Source organism: Daphnia carinata, chromosome 3 (genome assembly GCF_022539665.2).
Source record: "Daphnia carinata strain CSIRO-1 chromosome 3, CSIRO_AGI_Dcar_HiC_V3, whole genome shotgun sequence".
Lineage (NCBI taxonomy): Eukaryota > Metazoa > Arthropoda > Branchiopoda > Diplostraca > Daphniidae > Daphnia > Daphnia carinata.
In genome coordinates this window covers 3,134,891-3,158,894 of record NC_081333.1, presented here as the reverse complement: position 1 = coordinate 3,158,894, position 24,004 = coordinate 3,134,891, and the positions used below count along the sequence as shown (strand labels likewise).

The following is a 24,004-nucleotide window of genomic DNA, read 5'->3' as shown; positions in this document are numbered from 1 at the left end:
GTATCATATAAAACAAGGCAGAGGTGTGAGGAGTTAAAAAATGATAGGTGATATGATAAGACCTACGTTGCGCTCATTGTCAGGGCATACATTAATCCCGCAGATTTTTTTTTCACGTTATCAACAGTGCGGAGACAAGCCATCTAATCGACGGCAAGGGCAACTTCAGTGGTCTTAAAATTTTTACTGGAGCAAGGTCGGTCTGACATTGTCTCCCATTTTTTGTCTAGCCCAAAGTAATTTGTTTTTTTGCTTAATAGTGCACTGTGATCATCTATACAGGTAGGTCTCATTTTTGTCCACTTTCAATTGTTAATGATTTATTCAAACTGCTTGCATTACTGTCACTACCGTGAGAATGAAAGTGATTAGAAGTGTTGACTAATATTTGAGTCTCTGATCTGTCTTTATTGTGTGACAACTATCAGGTAGAAATCTTTGGTGGCAGCTGTTGTTGACAACATGGCCAGATGAGATCACATTTATTTTTTAATAATAATAATCACTAGCAAATGCTCGAGTCGCTTAATGCAGGATTTTATTCACGTATTCGATTTCATTTCTAATCATCATTCACTCCCTAGGAAGTGGGTGTTGCGACATTTTTACCCCTGACTGGTTGACACCTACAAACGTCTTCCGAGATGGCCATGGAGACGGCCAGGTTGGTCGACGGCTACGACGACTTCAGCGATGAAGAAGAAACACCTCTCAACGGGCCAACAGGGTATGTTACATAAGTCACACAAAACTGTAGACCTAAATGAATGCCTGTAGGTATGCTCTAAAGGAATGTGTTCACATTATTAAACGACGTTGTAAAGATCAAGTTTCGCAAGCTTTTTCATGGCCTTATCAGATTTCTACATCAAATGCTGTTTTCCTCTACTGATAAAATAAGTGACGTAGTGCGTACATTTCGCTTTCCTAACCCTCCTTAATGTCAGAGAACACGTCATGCGCCGGACCTGATAGAGATTAGAGATCATGATTTCATAACCCGATTTGACCACTGAATTTCTTTTTAACTTTGGAAAGTCCTTTAGGTTTACTATCGGTTTTTTTACTTTTGATCTTCAATCACACACACACACAAAAAAATGATTTGTTTGTTTCTTTTATCAGCGAAGAGCCAAGAAAACCATGGGATCCGTTCCGGACGAAGCCGCCGAAGGACACGACTGGCTCGTTGGCAAACGCGGCTGCTGTGGAAGCCTTTTCTCAAATCGCCAAAGTCATTGCCTACATCGTGACGTTCTGCATTTTTCTAATGGGTGCTGTTATTGCTAAAGGAACTCTCCTCTTCATGACGTCGCAAATTAAAATAACGGATAAGAAACCGGACGTTCAACATCCCTACTGCAGCACCCGTATGATTTGCTTTTGTAATAACCTCACGAACAGGTAGATAAATCTATGCATTTATGCCCAATAGGTGCCGGAAGAGAAATTGAAGCCTCCGTCAGCATGGAAGAGCGTGTTGGTTGGGTGTGGGCCATTTTCTTTTGTTTCCTCGTGCCCGAATTCTTCATGTGGTTTCGTTCGACTCGTATTTGCCTCTTCCGCACGTGGAAGAAACCAACCACGATGGAATTCTCTATCATCGCTACGTTTGAAACGTTACACGTTATCGGCTTGGCCCTATTGGTCTACTTGGTCCTGCCTAATTTGAAAGTAGTCGAAGCTGTCATGTTGACCAATTGCGTCTGCCTCGTTCCAGCCCTTCTCAAATTTTTTTCACGCTTCAGAGATGGGACGAACGAACGAACCCTTCCTTATTTGCTAACAGCGGACAGTTTGGCCATCCTCGCCCAGCTGAGTGGCCTTTTTCTGTGGGCGGCGCTCAATTGGTCAGCAACCAACAATGTCGTTTGGATCTTGCCCTTTTCTCTGTTCTTCACGTCGTTCGGATGGTGGGAGAATTACGTGGATAAAGACTCACCTTTCGGTAAGAAAATGGTTCATTTGATATTACCTGTTGGATTAAGTTTCAATGCTGTTCAACCCTCTTTCAGTCGTTATCAAATACCTGGGAGGAATCAAAGAGAATTTGAAACGGACTCGCTATTTCAGCTACGTGTTCTTGACCGTTTGGAAGACCGCGGTTTTCTTCGTTTGCATGTTGTGCATCGATTGGATCTTTGTCGGATCGGTGAGCCACTTGTTCGACTATTTTTACATCTCTTTCCACGAACACCCGTACAACGTGACCGAGATTAAACTGCCTGATCAAGCGACGCGATTGACAAGTGCAGTGGCCGGATCGATAGGAAGTGCGTCCCAAACCGAAACTCTGACCGCCTGGCCCCATACGGCCGCTTACGTTTTCTGCATTCAAGCCGGAACGGCTTTGGCTTGTTTCTTGGCCGGGAAATTCGCTTGTAAAATCCGTATCCAGGGAATCGGTTTCGCTCTGCCCATCAACCTGTCCGTACCTACGACCATCACTCTGCTGATTACTTTCTGCGGATTGAAAATGGGCAACGCCTGCATGTTCTCCGACGTCATTCCGCCCCATTTGTTCTTCGAATGCCCCGACGGTGGTTACCTGCTGGCCACGTTGACCAACCAACACGCCTGGGCGTGGGTCTTTTGGATCATTTCTCAGGCGTGGATCACGTCCCACAATTGGACCCCGAAATGCGGAAGACTCGCAACCACCGAGAAGCTCTTCGTCTACCCGTTTTACAATGCGTTCCTAGTTGACCAATCGATGGCGATGAGTAGGAGACGTGACGATGAAGTCGAAGTTGAGACCAAACAATTGAAACAAATCGATTCGACTGATGTGGAGTTGAGTCAAAAGTACGGCGAGGATGTGATGCCTAGCCCGGCCATGAACGATTCGGACTCGGAGGGCAGTGATGATTCGGCTGAAGATCGAGTTAGACCTACCGATCACATCACTCGCATCTACACTTGCGCTACTATGTGGCACGAAAACACGGAAGAAACGGTCACTTTCTTAAAGTCAATCTTTTACCTGGATCAGGATCAAAGTTCCAGGAGATTAGCTCAACAATACTTGAGGGTATTTCAAATGACGTTCTTTTGTTGGTGTGTTGTTTATTTTAAAAATGTGAATTGAATAGATTGTCGATCCGGATTACTACGAAATTGAGACGCACATCTTTTTCGACGACGCGTTCGAGCTGAGCGACGACGATGATGACGAAATGGTTGTCAACTCTTACGTGAAAATGTTGATCGACTGCATGGACGAGGCGGCTAGCTTCGTCCACCAGACGAACGTCCGCGTTCGGGCGCCCAAAAAGTACCCAACACCTTACGGAGGTCGTCTAGTTTGGACTCTGCCGGGCAAAACGAAAATCATTTGCCATTTGAAAGACAAACAGAAGATTCGCAACAGGAAGAGATGGAGTCAGGTTAAATTAGAATTTGTCTTCATTAGAATATGAGGATGGATTTCAATAACGTTGTTTGCTACAGGTTATGTACATGTACTACCTGCTGGGACACAAACTGATGGAACTGCCCATCTCTGTGGATCGCAAGGAAGTCATCGCTAGCAACACTTACTTGCTGGCCCTCGACGGCGACATTGACTTTATGCCCGACGCTGTCCGACTACTCATTGACTTGATGAAGAGAAATTCCAACTTGGCCGCTGCTTGCGGTCGCATTCATCCTGTCGGATCAGGTAGCATCTCATTCCTTTAGAAACTTGCGATCGTTACCTAATTAAATGACGAATGCAAGGTTTAATGGCCTGGTATCAAATGTTCGAGTACGCTATCGGCCATTGGCTCCAGAAAGCCACCGAGCACATGATTGGCTGCGTGTTGTGCAGTCCCGGATGCTTCTCCCTCTTCCGCGGCAAAGCTCTGATGGACGACAACGTTATGGCCAAATACACGACTAAATCGAGCGAAGCCCGTCACTACGTCCAGTACGATCAGGGCGAAGATCGTTGGCTGTGTACCCTCTTGCTCCAAAGAGGCTACCGTGTCGAATACTGCGCAGCTAGCGATGCCTTCACTCACTGCCCGGAAGGATTCGATGAATTTTACAATCAACGTCGTCGTTGGGTTCCCTCCACAACGGCCAACATCCTCGATCTTTTGGGCGATTACGAGAGCGTCACCAAAGTGAATGACAACATTTCATTCCCTTACATTTGCTATCACGTGAGTTTGCATTTCTTTCGATTGTTTGATGTATTTTCTAAAACAAATTCATGCGCTTTGAATAGATTATGCTGATGATTGGAACAGTTATCGGACCTGGAACTATTTTCCTTATGATCGTCGGTTCTTGGAGTGTAGCTTTCCACGTTGACAACTGGACAAGTTTCTGGATCAATTTAGTGCCCATCTTGCTTTTCATCATTATTTGCCTAACAACGAAAGCCAAATTCCAGGTGTGCATTTATATTTTTTAAATTAGGAAAGTGCCTTTGTCTTACGACATGCTTAAACTTTCGGTTTCAGGTGTTTGTTGCCCAGATTATGAGCGTCGCTTATTCGATTGTCATGATGGCCGTCATGGTGGGCATCATCCTGCAGTTATCCGAAGATGGATGGCTATCGCCGTCGGGCATCTTCTTGGTCTTTACGGCCTCCAGTTTCATCGTGGCCGCCTTGTTACATCCCCAAGAATTCTGGTGTTTGCCTTGCGGTCTTATCTATTACTTGACCGTACCCTCCATGTATTTGTTGCTCATCATTTACTCGGTCTGCAACCTGAACAACGTCTCATGGGGAACGCGTGAAGCCCCTCAGAAGAAGAAGAAATCAAGCAGCGCCGATGAGGCCGCAGCGGCCGCTATGGCGGCAGCTCAGAAGAAGAACAAGGGCAACGCTTTGTTGAGCTTCTTCCAACAGACGACAAAAGACAAGCCAGAAGACGAAGGATCAGTCGAGTTCTCTTTGGCCGGCCTCTTCAAAATTATGTGCTGCGTCCACCGCAAGCCGGACAACGGCGAGAAACATCAACTGCTTTGCATATCCGAATCGCTGACAACTCTTAATAAGAGATTGGACAGTATCGAGAGGTAAACTCAATTTATCATTTCATTCAATTGAGCATTTTGTTTAACGTTTATGGCTATAACGCACCAGGTTTATTAATCCCAACTTCTCCGGACCTCGCAAGAGTTTCTCACGAGGCGGTTCGACCAGAGGATCCGTCCGCGGCGGAATTCCGCTATCGTCGTCTTCGGGCAGTGCCAAAGTCAATGACATTGAAATGAATAATTTGAGCGTTGTCAACGAGATGGACGACGAGGAAGTGTACGACGATTACAGCGATGATAACAGCGAAAATAGCGAAATGACAGGTAACATTTTTTTGTTTTTATTGAATTTATTTGTTTAAATATTATAATGTCGACTGATGAGTGCTGCCATCTAATGTAGCTATGAAAGAGGAGCGAGATCCTCTTATCAATCCTTACTGGCTGGAAGATAAGGCCCTCGTGCGGGGTGTCGTGGATTTCCTCACCGGACCTGAAATTCAATTCTGGAAGGATATGCTCGAAAAGTATTTGTACCCAATCGATGAAGACAAAGCCGAACAGGTAAAATCAATTTGTCCATTAAAAGCTATCCTCTTTTTAAAAACATGACACCGTTTTTTTTGTTTTTTTAAAGGCTAAAATCGCTGCGGCACTCAAGGACCTCCGCAACAAGTCCGTGTTTACATTTTTCATTCTAAACGCGCTGTACGTGACGATTGTCTTCCTGATGACCCTGGAGAAAGACAAAGTGCATATTGATTGGCCCCTCGGCATTCAATACAACATCAGCTACGAGTATTTCGATCCTCCAGGCTGGCCAACGGTAATCAAATTTTCAAATCAATTCTTTCAACATTTTTCAAATTTGGCGCTTTTTTTTACAAAAAAGGTTAATGTTGAAATGACGTATCTACAACTCGAACCTATTGGTATGGTCTTCCTTTTGATGTTCGCCTCGGTCATGATTATCCAGTTCGTCGCCATGTTCTTCCATCGTTTTGGAACACTCTCTCAAATCATTGCCACCACCGATATCAAGGCCTGCAGTAAAAAGGTACCGCAAAACAAATCGCAAACTCATTTGCCACAACGACGTGATTCACATCCCCTTCGTAGATGGACGACGTATCGGACGAAGCCTACCTGGAGAAGAACGCTATTAAGATCGCCAAAGAATTGCAACAATTAAAAGGCGCAGACGATGACGAAGAGGACAAATATTCCGATCGCAAAGATCACGTTAGCCGCCGGCGTACTATCCACAATTTGCAACAATCGCAGAAGAAGACCCAATTCACGGGCAACTTGGACGCCGCCTTCCGTAAACGTATCGATTCAATCAGCGCGAATATCGATTCCAATGGTAATTGTTATTTTTTTTTAAACTGACATTTTTGAGATTCCTTTTTAATCAAATTTTAATTCGATTCAAAGATCCGAACGTGAGGAATAGACTGTCGGTACGAAGAGACACGCTGCACAAGTTGGCCAGCCGTCGTAGTACGGTCATGAACGAAGTCAGGCGAAGATCATCCGTCGCGTTCCAGGCGCACGACGCCATAAAAGCGCGTCGCCGATCCAGTATGGCCATGGCAACCAATCACGAAAACGATTTCGAATAATCGTGATTTGCGTTCAACAACTATAGCTCTATTACCTTATCTTTTTTGCAGCAGCAGCAGCAGTTACGAAGAGGCTTTTTATTCTAACCTTTTTTTTCTCTATTAATTATTTTTAATCGAATAAACGTGATCGAAATGAAGAATGAAATAAATCTAAATTGGATTTTTCTTTAGCGTATTTACAGAGAAAGTTGGAAATGTTTTTTCTACAGCCCTTCGCGGCGGTTAGAGGTGTGAAATGTGTCACCTATCCGTCGCTGATAGCGACTCGTAGCGAGTCACAGTAGATATGTAAATTAGTGTTCCCACCAGCAAAAAAAACAAAAAACTGTTGGTTCAAAAGGACTACCAAAACAAGATTTTTTGTATCCCCCCCCTCCTTACGACTTTTTTGCGGTCGCATTCAAGTTGATGCGTATGGTTTACGTTCCGTCGTTAATCACAATAACACGCAACGCATTTTCAGCACTGATTGCTATCATTTTAGCATTTCCCTTCCGTTTTATGGGCATTTCAAGAATGCGCGGATGATAACCTACACCCATCATCCCATTTTCGCCATTTATTTATTTTTTATTTATGTATTATTATCGATGGCCTCCCGTGTCAAGACTTTGTTATTACCATATAGAAAACTAGCCGCTACAAACAGAATGTTTTTGTATTTTTTAAAACCTTCTATTTAAGGAGAGAATACGCGTGTTCGAGCCGGACCAAAATTAAAAAAAGAAATTGTTCGCAGTTGCCCTGAAATTTTCGTTGGGGTTGGTTTTTTCTTTTCGGTTGTCGTCCGGAATTCGCATCCATCTTTTTGTGTTTTCCGCTTCACTAACCGCCACCTTGACACATCCCCACGCGCCCTTAAAAGTCAATGCCGCCACAAAATGATACACTCACGACGTCAGCGGCTATTTATGGAGACAAAAAAAAAAAAAAAAAGAAGGGGGAGGGGGGTTAGCAATCCGGAGTTGTGTTTTGGAACGTCAAAAGTGACGGTGTGGGTTATCCTTTTGCCTAGCAACCGAAACTGAATTGCGTGGCTTTTATTCGCGGCAAGATGGCGTCCCGTACAGTTCCGTGTCTCACGCGGGCGGAATCGCTCGTTTTGGACGATACATCGTCCTAGATTGTTTTGTCTTTCTCTACCTTGAAAGAGAAAGAAGCCCTTTTTGGTTTTTAATGGCCAAGAAAGCTGGCAGGCTATAAGAAGATGCCATCACATTCAAAATGCGCTACGTGAATTGATCACGTTTGCAAAAAAAAAAAAAACGAATGTTGAATTTCGTCTTCTTCTGGACTGTTGTTTTTCTTTTTGACGTCATCAGCGAATCGAATACATCGCTCTTTATAAGGTCAATAGAATTTTACTTTCACTATTTTTTAAGGGGATGTTTCTTTTTAAATAGCAGACGATGCACGTGTCCTTTTCATGGCTTTTCAATTCACGATGTTATCGCATTCGAGTTTGTTGCATTTACGAAAAACGATCAGTAAATTTATGTATTTAAATAATTGATGAGTTGGCATGTCCCGTTTTTATTTGCACTGTCTGCGTTTATAGGGTGACAAAAAGGAAAACGGAAGTTTGTGAAGTTTAGAATCCGATAGCTACGTGGCAACGATGTCACGCACTTTCAACTTTGAAATCTCCTTCGTATTTTTTATAGTTCTTTTGAAAACTCGCCAAATAAATTCTAATCAGATAAAACTTGAAGGCATCGAAAAAAAAGCTATTGAAAGGGGAACAACCTCTCGTTTGTTCACGCTCACGAAGCAAACTCGGATTTCAAATGTTTGCCAACACGCAAACGATTTGCATTGTATACATTTCTCTCTTGTTATTTTTGACTCGATGAACGAAAACACAAACATGAACGATTTCTTTCTTCGGCATAGCAGCACGTATGCATCATTCAACAGGTTATCATTTCTCCCCTTTTGTTGTTCGACTCGGTACCGATTGGCGCTGCCGTTACGCTCCCGATAATACCGCGGCTGAAGAAACCAGTTCCCTTCGCCATATCGTTATACATCTGGTTGTTTTAAAATGAGGAATAAATCTGAAACTACTTGGAATAAAGAAACATGTTCAAAAAATATATATATATATATATATCTTTTAAATTTTGATGACTTTTAAAGGTCGTGACTCGTAAAAACGAGACACACGGTGGAATACCAAAGTGTTCGGCCTTGTATACAACGTCACAGTTTTTTTTCAGGGGGAGATTTGAACAAAAAAAAAAGAAAAAAGATGGTGGCTGCTGTATATACGCGACAGCTATAAAAACGTTCCATTCTTGAATAAGGAAACGAAGATGTCATTTACGTCATGAGTGCCTGTTGGCTTCTTGCTGCGTACGCATATACACACACAGAGAGAGGATAAAAAGAACCTTTTGGGCACCGTAAATGAATGGGTCATCATTCCTCTCCAAAATTCTTTTCGTGTGTGACTGTGTGTGTGTGTGAGCAACGGAATGGAAAGTGCAATGAAAAGAAGCTCTTGATCGTCTATTACAGATAGATCTTTTTTCTTCTTTTTGGAAGTGTGTGACCCAAAAATTTTTTTAATACCACAAACCGGCCATTTTTTTTTTTTCGTGTGCCTATACGACAGAGATCGTGATTTCTCAAGATGCGTGTGCCGTATTTTTTGTTTGTGCGTTTAATGTCTTATTTCCCGAAACGCGCGTGTGTCCATCAACTGCTATAAAAAAAAAAAGCTAAATTTTCTTAAAGCTCTCTTCAGTGTGTGTAACTATGCCTACTCGTACACACTCAATAGGGTCACGACATAGTCAAACATCGTCCATAATGGCACAGCCCCGCCGTGAATCGTGTTCTTCCTTTGAGTGTGTGTGTGAGTCCCGAAGATTTTCAGCCCGATGGGTATATAGCTAGCGGCATAACCTATTGTATTAGATAAGCTCTATCTATTGAATAATATATAGCCTCTTCAAATAAAAAAGAAAAAAAGAAAAGGCTTCTGACGCTGCCGCCCCCGCTGGCTCGTGCGTCTTTTTTTGGGGTAAGGGAGAGAAAAAGAAAAAAAAAAGGGGGTGTATTTCCGGATGTGTTTTTTTTTTCTTCTGAATTTTGTTCAGAAAAACATTTGTGGTTTTCAGCATTAAACAGAGAAGCATGGTAAGTTTTTTTTTTTGTTACCCCTTTCGTGTGGTTAAACTATTACGTATTAGGTGAAAAGAAACAAAGGGTTCTGTACTAGAGAATCGATGTGTGCGCTACGTAAATACGCCCCTGATCGAATTAACATAATCTTTCGATTAAGTAATAAAATTCAGAAAAAAAAAAAGATGTAGACGAGATGATAAGAACTGATTGAAAGATTGAAAACTGGCCAGAACACGATGAAAACCCATGCAAGGTGAATAGTTTCAGAATAGTTTTTGAAAATAGCCCTGCATCCCCCTTTGGGAAATAAAAAGAGGCATTTCGTGACGAGATTTATGCACATACTAAAACTATTATAATAAACCCGTATAGTATATTAACTACCCCTTTACACTATAGGTGTATCCGAGTCGTATATATTTCTCGGATCGATGCTTTTAATAGTTTTTCTCTTTGTGAGAGACAGGGTGTCGCACACCCTCTGTGATAAACCAATGATATAATCATAAGCCATAAGATTTAGATTTTAAAAAATATATATTTTAAATGGGAATACGTAATAAATTATATTTCTTTTATTTTTTTTATTTTTTATGATTTAACAGAAGAAACAGCTGGTCAGAAAAATCACATTCTTTTAAAGCGTTTGGAGCGTGAAGAATTTAAACGACTTAGTTATTGGCAATCTCATATTTTTGGGGGGGGAGGGGATTGACCTTCGCTTTTGATGGAACCGATTACAAGATGGCTGAATGTTTCCTTTGTCACTTGTTCCATCTCGATAGGATAACGCGAATTTTAAATAAAAATCGCGAAAAAGAAAATCGATTTGAACGCAAGGCGGAATTGAAGGAACGACCGGAACGATAACTGAGATGCGAAGCTGCATAAATTTTCAAACGAGTGTCAATAAGAAAAAAAAAACATGTATTTTTTTGAGAATTCCGTTAAGAGAATTTACTCGGATATTTGAGAGGTGGACACACAAAGTCTGCGCGCATCGAAGAAAAACGATCCATCATGAGGAGGTGACAGCCATCGATGAACAAGGAATCCAGTCGATTCAACAATCGTGAAATCTTCGTCTGTCTCGCTGTGAGTGAAGAAAACATTCCGATAATAGATAAGCAAACGTTTTTGCCAACATTGAAACCGACTTTAAAAATATTCTTAGTCTATAGTTTCGTCGTTGATTTATTTAAATTTTGAAAATTGAACTCGAAAAAAAAAAAATTTAACGCTAATTTGTTTTCGACATGGAACAGGGTCCGCATAAGTTCCACATATTAAAAATTGTCCTCTGGCTTGTTATTATTCGTGAATTCTCCCGTGACAGTTACTCGACACCTCTTCCAGGGGCTGGAGTATTAACAAACAAGAGGGGAGAGAGAGAAAAACACACACGCGGACGGCACTTCTTGTCGCTTTAGGCCATCGAGAGGGTTCGGCAATTGCGTGTGATGTGTTGCCTCACCTTGCGACCAGCAGCGCCATCGGAAGAAAGCAAACATCAAGAGGCAAAAGTTTGTAAGGTCAGTCTGCCTCCGACCGCCGGGCTGTTGGGACGTTGTCTTACAGAGTCCCGTTCGTGAACTAACGCGGCTCAAAAACAAATCGTTTCGTTCACATCCGCCACATTGTGATGACCGTTTTTTAGCCTTTAACGTGCCGTGTCTTTTATTTGTTTTCTGCTTGTTTTTAATTATAAAAAAATAAATAAAATGGGATTATTGACAATGTCGAACTACTTGATGGTGGCGTTAATCGCGTTTGTGATGATGGTGGACTTGATTAACGCCGAAATTCGATGCCCGACCAGGTGTCTTTGCTTCCGCTCAACGGTCCGCTGCATGTTCCTACAGTTGGATCAAGTCCCGGCCGTCCCGGCCAACACTACCATCCTGTAAGTTTTTTCCATGACAAATAAAAATGTTGTCCAGCCGTGTCTGGTGCATATATTGTGCACTCTAGTGGCAAATATCGGTTAGCAGGTCAATCAAGTTTAAACGTTCTCTTTTCTCTTTTTTTTTTTTTTTGTTTCTTTTTCAAATTGTTTATTCGTAACACGTTCTTTTCCTTGTGTCTATACGCAAAGCTTACTGATGTGAAAAAGTTTGCCCTTTTGGTTCTACCTTGACCAATCAGCAGTGTTATTTCTTTCTACAAGGAAAAGTCATAACCTATTTTTTCTTTTTGAAAAGAGAAAGAGAGAAAAGAACGTGTTGTCTTTTCAATGTTTTTTTCTCGTTGGATGGAACCTCAGCCCTAGTTAAGAAAAGCTCTCCGGTATCTAATGGTATCGAGCAACTTGAAGGGGAACATTCTTATTTTTTTGAGAAATCTACTTAACGGCCGTAAAGAAAGGCGGAAAATAAAGAAGCTTCAAAGTGAGTGGGTCGTTAGGTTGCACATTCTTTTGGTCAATTGAAATTTTCGTGTCTTTTTATACCTACCGCTTCTACGCTGGAAAAGCAGGAAGGTCTATCAAAAAATAGAGGATTTACGATTCAAATGACCACGACTGCATTTTCTATGTAGCTTTTCCGTGCTAGCTGACTCTTTGCATATTTTTTATTTATTTCCCTTTTTGTATTTCACTCGTTTGCTAAAAGAGTCGTGATGCCTCTCTCTCTGTATTTGGATGTTTTCATTGACTCGGCTCTCCATTTGTGCGCCTATTTTTGTACATTAACATAAGAAAATGTTATACTATTGAAATTTGTTCAAAAAGAAAACGAGGTCGATGATGGATATTTGAATAAGCATTTCTTTTTTTTTTCGCTTGATGGTTCAGCTTCCCATCATAGGGAGCTTCATTTACATCATCACGAGCAAATGTTTCCTTTTTTTTTTCTCTCGTAACAAACAGTTGAATGAAAAAGCAACACATTTTTCTTTTAGAAAAAAAAAAAATGTGTGTGACGTGACGAAAAGAATTCAGCTAGACATTTGCTGTCAAAAAGGATAAATAACAAAAAGGGGAGAAAAAGGGCGGCTGGAATAACTTGTGTGGTAACTTGAAACCATCAGCCGCCCTCTCCAGTGGAAAAACTAATGTTATTAAATAAAAAATTTCCCCCTTTTTTTTTTTTTAAATAAAAAAAAGGTACAAAATCAACAAACAAAACCGTAGATTTGAAATAAAAATAAATCTAATAATCTCTTTGCTGGTCCTCATTGGCCTTAAGCCTTTCTTCAGTTCGTCTGTTCTTCGATAATCATCTGATGTTTATTATTTGTGTCATCTGTACATATGGACTCTATTACCTTCTTAAAAAAAAAGAACAAAACAAACAGATATGGGACTCCCTTTTTTGATGACTCACGATCGGGATCTATGTTTACGTCTCTATTCCCGCAGCGAAGGATAGGCCTATCGTGGGCACGCACGGATGAAACGAACTCCCTGGATGCATCATTTTTTCTTTGTTGTTGTTGTGAGCGTTTAAATTCAGATGGATGACGAGTTCTCCTCCCTATTCAGATACAAACAGCATCCATCTATGTATTTGTACAATTGCTGACAAATAAGGTAACATATCAGAGAGGGGAGAGCAAACGGTTGAAAACACATTCGTAGAAGGCAACAGCTCTCAGCTGGTCACCCAACCATAACAGAGAAATGCCATTATCATCTGATATTTTTTCATTTTTTGATTTCTGTTATAGAACCTTGTCAGAGCTGATGATTTATTCAGTTTTTTTCCTATTAAATGCAAAAACTGAGGCCAGGTAGAAGAAAACGTCGCCACCTGAACGTGAATTTCAATCGAATTTTTCTTGTTTTTTTTTTGGAACGCAAGTAAAGATTTTCAGGGCGGGTCATTTCGATAAGAGACATTGCCTTTAAAGAAAAAAAAAATGAATATCCGTGAAGATGTTTTCCCTATTTAACTGGCGATTGTGTATATATGTTCGGCCGATGGCAGAGGACGCCTTTTTTTTTAATTCTTTAAGTTATGAAAGCGGCTCTTCTTTTCTTTTGAATAGCTGTTTAGATTTCTAGCGTCACCAACACGATTTTCAAATGAAACGCTTCGTAAACTACGCAATGCTTTCTTTTGTTGTAATTCCTCGTGTGACTTTGCTATGTAAAATGCCAAGTAAAGCCAAACACGGAACCAATGACAATCTCGGGTCCTTTCAGGCTACGTTTTGTCCAGCAAAAACGTGGCGTCCTTATATAGCGCTGCGTTCCAGACTGTACAAAAACTATAGACATCACATTTGTTGAGGCTACGTTGGGGGGACATTATTCCTGAATGTTCCACATGACGTCACACGAAAGTAAACGTCCATATTTGACTTATTTCTTTATCATTAAATATATATTAAAAAAAACTGATATAAAAACGAAGTTGTCGACAAAAGGTACGGGAGGATTAAAAATAATACCTTTTCACGATGAGTTTTAATTTTTTGTGTGTGTGTGTGTGTGTACCCACCCCTTTTTTTTTGTCAGGGTTGTTGATTTCTCCCGGATCCGCCCAACAGCACCATATTATTGTTGTTGCGTTAGAAACATCTTTCTTTTCTTTGTTTATTTCTTTCACCTACACCCTCCAAAAATGGATTTTTCCTCTCTCTTGTATCGATATGTAAGAAAAACATTTTCAAAAAAAAAATCACAAACAAATATTTCATTTATGTTTACCACTAACCTCAAAAAAAAAAAAAGTCTTGAGAAAAAGCTACTCTCACAGCGTTTTCTTATTGCCTTTCGTTTCTGTACTACGTGTCGGGATAGTTGATTGGGTAGAACAAGCTCGTTAACACTTTGAAAAAAAGCATTAGGACATGGAGGGGGGTATTCAAACGGAGGGGAAAAGAAATACAAAATGAGTCGAGCTCTTTAAAATTGCATTACAATGTCAGACCCTCAACGTTTTTCATCTCCTTTTCGGGTGCCATTCAATAGAAATTTAATGGAGGGGAGACTGGAAAAAAAATATACGACCTTATAACACCATACAATTTGATGACGTAAGAATACGAGGGAAACTGAACATTTTGACAAATCCGTGCGGATGCGTTTCCCTCCCCCCCCCCCTTTTTTTGGCGTCAGGTTATGGCAATCATTACTTCGCTCGGTTGAATTCGAAGCAAATAGTATTCGTTTCACGCATTATTCACGCGTTCGTCTTTGTCAAGATCGTTTCACTAGACATCATCATAACTATAAATATACACGCATTCGTGTATTTCCCTCTTTATTTATTTATTTATTTTTTTTTTTTTAAGAAAAAAGAAAAAAGAATGGACACGTTGTGAATCATCGGCAGACGGCGGGGGGAACTGCCGCCACGGCAGAGACATGAAACCTCGTAGACGTGCTAGAAAGAGGAGAGTCGGTTATGGAAACAATCAGAAAACATCAAAATTCTTTTGCGCTGTAGGGGAAGAAAAAAAAAAGCTCCTTATATAGCCATCAGTCTCATACACACACACACGTTAACTCAAGTGTTGTTTTCTTGATTGCGTGAAAAACAGAAATTGGTTTTTGACCAGTTTTTTTAACATTATTTGCTCTGAAAAATATTTGAATTTTGTCGAGACGTTTTCTTATTTAAAATATCAAAGGCCTTTTTATTCTTTGAACTGAAAATTCCAGGACTGTTCAAACACGTTGAAAATGTTTTTTTGGAAGAGGGGAGGGGGGCAGGTGAACAGCAAAAGTCACGGACAGTTTTAAGTGAAGGTGAGATACGTGCGTGACAATCACCACGTTCGTTGACACATGGAAATTAGAAGGCAAGGGAAAAAAACTGGAACGTACAAAGCAACAAGCTGTGTGTAAGATGACTCAACGTGTCGTCGTGATACCGTTTGAGAACAGCTGATTTCCCTTTTAATTTTCCGTAGAATTGGCTTAGATTTCTTTTGATTCAACACATTTTTTGTGTGTGTTTTAATATCAACAGCCACCTGGTGAGTTTGGCCTCAGTGTGTGTCGTATCATTCTCACGCCAACGAAAACATGTATACGGGATTATGGTAATTCGGGGTAGGCTATGGTTGCATCTAACCCAAACGATATATGCTAATCAAATGGGGGCTCGATTTGTCTGTGTGGCATGTCCTCCTCCCCTTTTTTGGGTGTGGACAGGTTGCAGACTTTGGGCTGTTGGGCTCCACTTTAGGGGTGAAGATGTCTGGTTTCCACATTTTTTCTTTTGTTTTCTCAAGTGAAATTCCCATTTGCATCGAGCAGTGATCTATCCCGTAAAAAAAAACGTCCAGGGTGTGGCTGACTTTGAAAACAAGCGTTTCTAATGTCGTCTCTGAATATATTCCACTTTCTATTTCATTAAACTCGATATGGTAGGGGTGCGATATAGAACCTGCTGGCATTGGGAAAAAAAACAATCAATGCGATGTTATCGTGTCTTAAGGTTTACTGTTGTGTGTATAACGATCTGTCTGTTGTGTGGCAGGGATTTACGCTTCAACCGAATCAGGGACATCGAGCCCAACACGTTCCGGGACATGAAGAACCTAAACACGCTGTAAGTTTTTTTTCCATTTCGTCGTGATTATACGAAATGTTGATTGAAATCAATCATTTATCTTCGACACGGTGATTCAAATCGCCTGCGGTTCTGTACACACAATTTACAGTGATAATCTCTGTTCGTTTGTTTATTTCGTATTTCAAATACGGTACGTCGCGACCCTACAGGCTGTTGAACAACAATCACATCAATCAACTTCAAAAAGGTGTTTTCAACGGCCTCAAAGAACTCAGATACCTGTACGTATCTTTGATTTACTAAAACATTTGAAATCAGCGAAATAAAACAAAAGGCTGATTTAAACACAGGTATACATGTCTTTATTCTTTTATTTTTTTTTTGTGTGTGTACCGTGTAACAGGTATCTCTACAAGAATCGAATCAAGGATATCGACAAGCATACGTTTCACGATTTGCCAAAGCTCGAACAGCTGTAAGTTCACTTTTCCATTTGAATGTTTTCGATATGAGTCTTTCTTCGTTTCTTCATGCCGCCGGGTTGTGTCGGTAGGGGGGTTTTGAAAGAGGCGTGTCGGTAGAAGGGGGGGGGGGGGTTGAAAGAAGCGTGAACAAACGGAAATGTTCCAGTCACATTGTTACGCTCTCCGCAGAGAAAGACAGGGTTTGATGCTGAGAAATATTGGGCATTTTACATCCTCTCCAGTCTGTTAAAGAAAAAGAGATTTAATGTGTTCAAAGTTCTTAATGTTTTAAAGATTATTGAGGAAGAATGGGAACGTGTCCATTGTTTCGTTCGAAATGATTTCTGAAAATGAAACTGCATTAATAATCAGGTCATCTTCTATGGACTGATGCATGTGATTTGGATAAAACTAACAAGACCGTTGAAAAAAATGAATGCCTTTACCCTCCCCGTCTTTTTTGTGTTTTTGTTTCACTTTTTTAAGTTGTTTTGAGATCTTTAAAAACGATTAATGTGACTCTCGGTAGGTATCTCCACTTCAACCAGATCGACCACCTTGACCCGGAGACCTTCTCCAACGTCCCGTCGCTGGAGCGATTGTAAGTCCAATCCTTTTCATTTTTTAACGATTGATTTCATCACTGTGCATCAAAGAGCCTCATTAAAATGTTCTTTATTTCTAAATATATTAGGTTTTTGCATAACAACAAACTGCAGCGCATACCCAGCGGTGCGTTCCACAACATGGAGTCACTCAAGAGGCTGTAAAAATCTCATTTCTTTATTGTTTATTATCTCGATCGTAAATCCCATTTCTCTTCATCGTCCTCCTCATTATCATTTATTCAAATCGATTTTTAAACTAAAATTAGCTCGTATTCCATTGATGTGTGTGTTTTATTATTAAATTTTAAAAAAGGCGATTGGACAGCAACGCTCTCATCTGCGATTGTCAAATGTTGTGGCTGGCCAAAATGCTGCAAGAGAAACAAGGAACGACTCAGGCGGCCGCCATCTGCCAGTCACCCGATCAGCTTAACGGCCGCTCCGTGACTTCCCTCATTGAAGAATTCAATTGCAGTAATAAAAATAATTTAAAATTAAAAGAAGGGCGTTTAGTTTTATTATTTTTTAAACGATCAGAAAAACCGGTCCTGACCGAAGAGCCTACCGACGTTGAAATTACCTTCGGCGGTACCGTTTATTTTACCTGCAAAGCAGAAGGCGATCCCGAGCCGGATATCGTCTGGCTCTACAACAAGTAAATTGAATATCTAATTTAAATTATTTAAATTATTTAATATCCCCGCCCGTATTTATTTATAGTAACGAAATCAGCCCCGATGACGATCCCAAGTATCAGGTGTTGCAAGACGGAACGCTGATGATCGAAAACGCATCGGACAGCGATATGGGCTCGTACGAGTGCATGGCAAAAAGTCCAGCTGGCGAAGTGAAATCTCGTTCTGTTCACATGAAACCGATATTAGCCAACAGCCACAACAACAACAACTCCACCAAAGGTGATACCCATTTTGCATATCTCAAATAGAGAGAGAGAGAGAGAGACCCGTCAAACGACTCTCGAGAATGGGTCTCTGCTAATTGATTTTTGAAATCAATCTACTACTTAAAAAAAATGTAACTCTTTTTCCACACGTACGCACAGTGAAACCAAAGTTCGTCGTAACACCTGAAGATGTAGACGTACAAGACGGCTCGTCTGCCCGACTCGATTGCGAAGTCGCCGGCCATCCTAGACCGGTTATCACCTGGACATTCAACGACGGCCCGGTCGATCGCCAAAGAACCGGTAAACTGTACCCAACTGACGTTGTTTTTAATTGGCGTTTTATTTTTAAAACTCGTTTTTTTTCGTCTGCTTCAATCAACAGAATTATTAGCCAATGGAGGATTGGTTATCCGACAGGTACGACAACGAGACGCTGGAACATATCGCTGCACTGCCGGCAATTCCTTGGGAAAGATTTCAGCACCTGCCCAGCTGAGAGTCCTCAGTAAGTTGTGTGACACACACATCGAACTTGTTTTGTTTGTTTTTTTCAACAGAAAATGGCGACTGTGTTTATTAAAACGGCATTCCATTAGCATGTTTTACATGCATAAAGATGTAGTGATTCAAAAGGGCTGTTTAGCTCGCATACAAATGAGATATTCATCATCACATCAACGAACCTTCTTCCAGCACGGAAATATCCATTGTAGTTAAGAATGAAACGCTCTTGGGGGCCATCCTTGTTAATCACTCTCCCTTTTTTTTCGTGCAGCGAAGGCCGTCAGGCTGGCCAGTGCACCATTTTAAATGATTAATACCAAAACGGGGAGGCGTGTAGATATTTAAAAGAAAAATGAAATTCCATTTTCGTTTTTGTTGTGTAATTCATTTAATTTATTGAAATGGATTCTCCCCAGTTCAAAAAAAAAAAATGTCCATGCGATCCAGCGATCCATCAACATCCAGACTTCATCAAAATGAAATCACGGATGACGAAAATCAAATACCAAATCAACTTTCATTAATAAGATCAACATTTTGGAACGCCGAGAATTTTTTAGAAAGTTGCTGGACAACATCAAAATCTAAAAAAGACGGGCATTTAAAAGAAAAAAGACGCTATTCCAACATTACTTTGCATAATGCAGTGTCCCAACAATCATCTCTACCCCTCCATTGTTAAACACAAACAAAAAGATGTCTTCCCAGATTAGATTTCACATAATCGATTGTTTGATTTTTTTTTTCTGAAGGTGGGCCGGTGTTTAGCGACTGGCCTCGCGATCAGACGACCTTCGAGGAGGCCACGGTCGAGATGGGATGCTCAGCTGATGGATATCCGTCTCCAGGGTTGGTCTGGACTAAAGACGGCGCTCCGTTGATGCCCGACGCTAGAACAGCCATCGGACTAGTTCGGATCCGTATCGAACGTGTCCAGCTGAGCGATCAGGGACGTTATCGATGCACAGTCTCCAATCAGGTGGCCACGTTAGAAGCTGAAGCTCTTCTGACTGTCATTCCGTCCGTCAGACCCACGCCTAGTCCGCCCCGGCCTGCGGCCGTGCCTCCATCGTCGTCCATTCAATCGACCAATCGCCGAGCGCCGTTCTTTGTCCGCACGCCCGAATCCATCGAAGTGCTGACCGGCAATTCGGTTGAATTGCTTTGCTCTGCCGATGGTGATCCAGCACCGACCATCGTCTGGCGTAAAGACGGCCAAAATATGCGCCAATTGACGCACGTCATGCCGATGGGCAACGGAAGTCTCATCTTCCGGCAGGTGCAACTGAGCGATGAAGGCACTTACGAATGCACGGCCTTGAATGAGATGGGCGTGGTGGTTGCCCGCGCACGAATGAGAGTCAGAGGTACATCTTTTTTTAATCAATTCAAATTGAAATTCAAATGAACTGGTTTTAAAACTAGAACGCCGCTCGGTGAGTAATCGTTTGGTCCTGTCGGCCGTGGAAGAGGCCCGTCGTGCTGTCGATCGGGCCGTCAATGAAACGATTGCCGCTTTGTTTAATCGCGATCGTTCATCACGGCTGACTCACAGCGAACTCATCCGTCTCAATCGATTCCCGACGGCCACAGCTCGTGAATTAGCCCGCGCCGCCGAAGTTTACGAACGCGCATTGGCCGTTGTCCGTCGCCACATCGAGAGCGGCCACCAGTTCAATGTCACACGTAAATAGTCTTTCATTTTCAAATGCTTTCCGTTGAATCCAACTATTTTTGTTTATTCAAATTAGGTGAATTCTCTTACGAAGACGCGCTCAGTCCCCAGCAGCTTGACCTCATCGCTAACGCGTCCGGCTGTTTGACGCACAGGAGAAAACCGGATTGCAATGACATGTGTTTCCATTCGAAATATCGGACGTTCGATGGCACTTGCAACAATTTTCAGCAACCACTTTGGGGCTCTTCTCTCACGGGGTTCCGGCGTTTGCTGAAACCGATTTACGAGAACGGATTCAATTTGCCCGTCGGCTGGAGTCGCAGCACTAATTACAAAGGGTTTACAAAGCCAAGCGCACGGTTAGTTTCCACGCGGGTCGTTACGACCACGCAAATCACGTCGGACGAAATTTACACGCACATGTTGATGCAATGGGGACAGTTCCTGGATCACGATCTCGATTTAGCTGTGCCCGGAATGGCTTCCGAGAGTTTCGGAGAGTTTGTCGATTGCCGGACGTGAGTTTATAATTCCTTTTCCTTTAACTCATCATTCAAAAAAAAAGTCCTTCATTGTTTGAATTTGGCCCACAGGTCATGTGATTACTCAGCGCCGTGTTTCCCGATCGAAGTGCCGCCAAATGATCCGAGAATCCGTCATCATCGGTGCATGGAATTCGTGCGCAACAGCGCCGTATGCGGCTCGGGCGCAACGTCGGTCCTTTTGAACACCATGTTACCGCGAGAACAGATCAATCAACTGACATCTTACATCGATGCATCTCAGGTAAAAAAATATTTCGATGTTTAAATGTAACTTTCTCTTATTTTCTTTAAACGTCAAGGTCTACGGATCGACTGACAGAGAGGCTCGTGAATTGAGGGAAGTGCACGGGAACAATGGTCACCTAAGACGTGGTTTATTGACGGAAACAGGGGGCCCATTGTTACCCTTTGCCACGCCCAATACTCCCGTTGATTGTAAACGAGACAGAGAGGAAAGTGAGATCGGATGTTTTCTAGCTGGAGACGTTCGTGCAAATGAACAGGTAAAACTTCGGCAATTTTCTAAACGAATTTTCTTCAAACTAAATCTCAATCTGGTTTTGAAGACTGGATTGTTAGTCATGCACACGCTATGGTTTAGAGAGCACAATCGCGTTGCGGATGAACTGCGTGTAATCAATCCGCATTGGGATGGCGATATGCTCTACCACGAGTCCCGCAAGATCATCGGTGCTATTATGCAACACATTACGTACGAGCATTGGTTGCCGCTCATCGTCGGACATGAAGGAATGGTTTCAATGGGCGATTACAAAGGATACAATCCGCAAACGGACGCTACCATTTCCAACGTTTTCGCTACGGCCGCTCTCCGGATGGGACACGGTCTCATTCAGCCCGTTCTTCAGCGGCTCAATGCCAGTTTCTTGCCCATTCCGCAAGGTCATTTGTTACTCCAGGACGCCTTTTTCGCTCCGTGGAGGTTGGTGGAACAAGGTGGAGTCGATCCTATCCTTCGAGGCCTTTTTGCTGGACCTGCCAAAGTAATGCATTAAATACGTTTGAATAATTGATTGGGTTTTAACGGTTGATCGGTGGTTAGATTCGTCTATCTGATCAATTACTCAATGCCAATCTAACGGAGTCGCTGTTCCGCCCTGCTCATCTCGTATCTCAAGATTTGGCCGCTTTGAATATCCAACGAGGACGTGACCACGCCTTGCCCGGCTACAATGATTGGCGTCGCTACTGTAAACTGCCAGAAGCCGAAACGTTTGATGATCTTCAATCTGAAATCCAAAGTCAAGTCCTGAGGGATAAATTGCAGCAACTTTACGGACATCCCAGTAATAACATTGAATCATTTAAAAAAATCTATGATAATGGCTTTGAATAAAAATTTTTTTAAAAGGTAATATTGATATTTGGGTGGGTGGCATGGCTGAGGATCCAGTTGAAGGTGCTAAAGTTGGACCCACATTCCGGTGCTTGCTGGTCGAACAATTCCGGCGTTTGAGAGATGGTGACAGGTTGGTTCCACCCAAATTATGATCGATTTAAGTCATTCAAAGTTGTTTGGTCTTAGATTCTGGTACGAAAATCCGGCTGTTTTCAAGCCGGAACAGCTGACTCAAATCAAGCAATCGACGTTGGCCAAAGTCATTTGCGATAGCAGTGACGACATCCTCGAAGTTACAAAAAATGTTTTCAAAATGCCCAATCTTCAATCGCCATCTTTCGTCACTTGCAATGAAATACCTAAAGTAGAACTGAGATTCTGGGCCGAATGTTGCCATGGTAATACTAACCTCATTAAAGAAACCTTTGAATTATTACAATTTTAAAAAATGATAGAATGCAGCAATGCTGGCCAATTCAATTCCATTACGCGCCGGACAAGACGCTCTCCCAATTACTCGTATCCGGAAGATAAACCTGCGTATGGAGAAGCGTCTGTGTTATCTATAACATCTTCGACATCGGATAGTTTTTATAACAATTCGATCCCCGGCGATGAAGAGTCCTCTCGAAAACGAGTCGATCCTCAAGTGTTCCGTCAACAGTCAGAGCAACCGGACGAGCGAATCGAAGGATTAGAAGCCATGATAGCTAAGATGCAGCGGACTCTAAAAGTAATTTAAAACAAAAATGATATCGATAAGACCTAAAATTTACATTGTTAAAATACGAAATAGAAAATGTCCCGAAAGTTGAAACACGTGGAGAGCGTTTGCCTCGACAAACCGATCAAGAAGAAACATGGAACGAAACATTCACAAACGAATTGTTTGGACAGCGATGGCGTGTCGCGGGAAAATGGGGAATCGTGGGACAAGGACAGCTGTACCGAATGCAACTGCCTGGTTTGATTATTTTCATGCGTTTTACACGTGGCATTTTTGCTTGATTTATTCTGGTCAACAGGGAGGATTTATTCGATGCACAACTTTGCAGTGTCCTATTTGCGAGAATCCTCGTCAAGTAGAAGGTGAATGTTGCCCACTGTGCGACGTCGAGTGATTACGATCGTCTTTGTTTAATGTTTGGAAGGCTCTCTAGTGTGACTCGCATTTGTAACGTGAAAACACGTTTTGTTTGTTTTATTTTGTATACTAAACGAAGGAAGAAATGTGTGCGACGTTCCAGTGATTTTCTACTCAAAACAAACAGTCGCAAAAAAAAGGGAATTCATCGTTTTCATAGCCAAAAGTCTTTTAGTTTTGCAACTAATCTCTAATGCCAACTCTTTTAAATCTTTGTTTTTTCCCGTTCAATACTTAAATATAAGGAGGGCTTTTTTTTTTTTTTTTTTTGGAAATTCCATATGATGTTTCTTGTCAATTGCAAGTCGGACCGGCCTTTCCTGGTTATTCATTTTCATCGCTTCTTGCCAGTTGCCACTCCAGTAGCGTATAGCAGATTGGACGCTCAACTCACTGTTTATTTTTATTCCGATTGTTGGTAATGATAAGGTGTTCACTTTATTTGGCAGTGACTGGCGTCTGGTTCTGATCAATAAACATATGGCTCATTTCGTTTTCTCTGCAATTTTTAATTGTTTATAATACAAAAATAACGATCTTTCTGACTTTGCAAAATGATTTTGATTTTACGGCGTGTTACAACTTATAT

General features: G+C 41.7%; 2 protein-coding genes across 2 annotated transcripts; both read left to right on the top strand.

Moving 5' to 3' along the window:
• The first annotated feature begins 203 nt into the window (after nt 1-203).
• Nucleotides 204-6,657, top strand: LOC130693335 (chitin synthase chs-2-like). Its single transcript, XM_057516469.2, has 16 exons — nt 204-282; nt 585-727; nt 1,126-1,370; nt 1,436-1,948; nt 2,016-3,031; nt 3,093-3,386; nt 3,451-3,661; nt 3,721-4,148; nt 4,214-4,381; nt 4,452-5,014; nt 5,082-5,299; nt 5,379-5,539; nt 5,613-5,801; nt 5,868-6,032; nt 6,095-6,341; nt 6,413-6,657. Exons 2-16 carry the CDS (start codon nt 645-647, stop codon nt 6,598-6,600), a joined length of 4,689 nt encoding a protein of 1,562 aa, XP_057372452.1. The 5' UTR covers nt 204-282; nt 585-644; the 3' UTR covers nt 6,601-6,657.
• Nucleotides 6,658-11,416: 4,759 nt separating this feature from the next.
• Nucleotides 11,417-23,907, top strand: LOC130693257 (peroxidasin-like). Its single transcript, XM_057516382.2, has 23 exons — nt 11,417-11,638; nt 16,170-16,241; nt 16,415-16,486; nt 16,609-16,680; nt 17,199-17,270; nt 17,364-17,435; nt 17,591-17,751; nt 17,815-17,932; nt 17,998-18,194; nt 18,341-18,484; nt 18,567-18,689; nt 19,441-20,055; nt 20,114-20,374; nt 20,440-20,884; nt 20,960-21,152; nt 21,211-21,414; nt 21,478-21,915; nt 21,975-22,218; nt 22,284-22,401; nt 22,458-22,669; nt 22,727-23,004; nt 23,068-23,235; nt 23,297-23,907. The coding sequence occupies exons 1-23, from the start codon at nt 11,457-11,459 to the stop codon at nt 23,390-23,392; spliced, it is 4,557 nt and encodes a 1,518-aa protein (XP_057372365.1). The 5' UTR covers nt 11,417-11,456; the 3' UTR covers nt 23,393-23,907.
• Nucleotides 23,908-24,004: the final 97 nt, after the last annotated feature.

Bases quoted from the DNA above. Each gene is read 5' to 3' on its own strand.
- LOC130693335 (XM_057516469.2), top strand. From the start codon at position 645: ATGGCCATGGAGACGGCCAGGTTGGTCGACGGCTACGACGACTTCAGC. The intron at 3,032-3,092 runs GTATTTCAAATG...TGAATTGAATAG, and splicing joins TAGCTCAACAATACTTGAGG to ATTGTCGATCCGGATTACTA. The intron at 5,802-5,867 runs GTAATCAAATTT...TTTACAAAAAAG, and splicing joins ATCCTCCAGGCTGGCCAACG to GTTAATGTTGAAATGACGTA.
- LOC130693257 (XM_057516382.2), top strand. From the start codon at position 11,457: ATGGGATTATTGACAATGTCGAACTACTTGATGGTGGCGTTAATCGCG. The intron at 11,639-16,169 runs GTAAGTTTTTTC...GTTGTGTGGCAG, and splicing joins CCGGCCAACACTACCATCCT to GGATTTACGCTTCAACCGAA. The intron at 22,219-22,283 runs GTAATAACATTG...TTTTTTTAAAAG, and splicing joins GCAACTTTACGGACATCCCA to GTAATATTGATATTTGGGTG.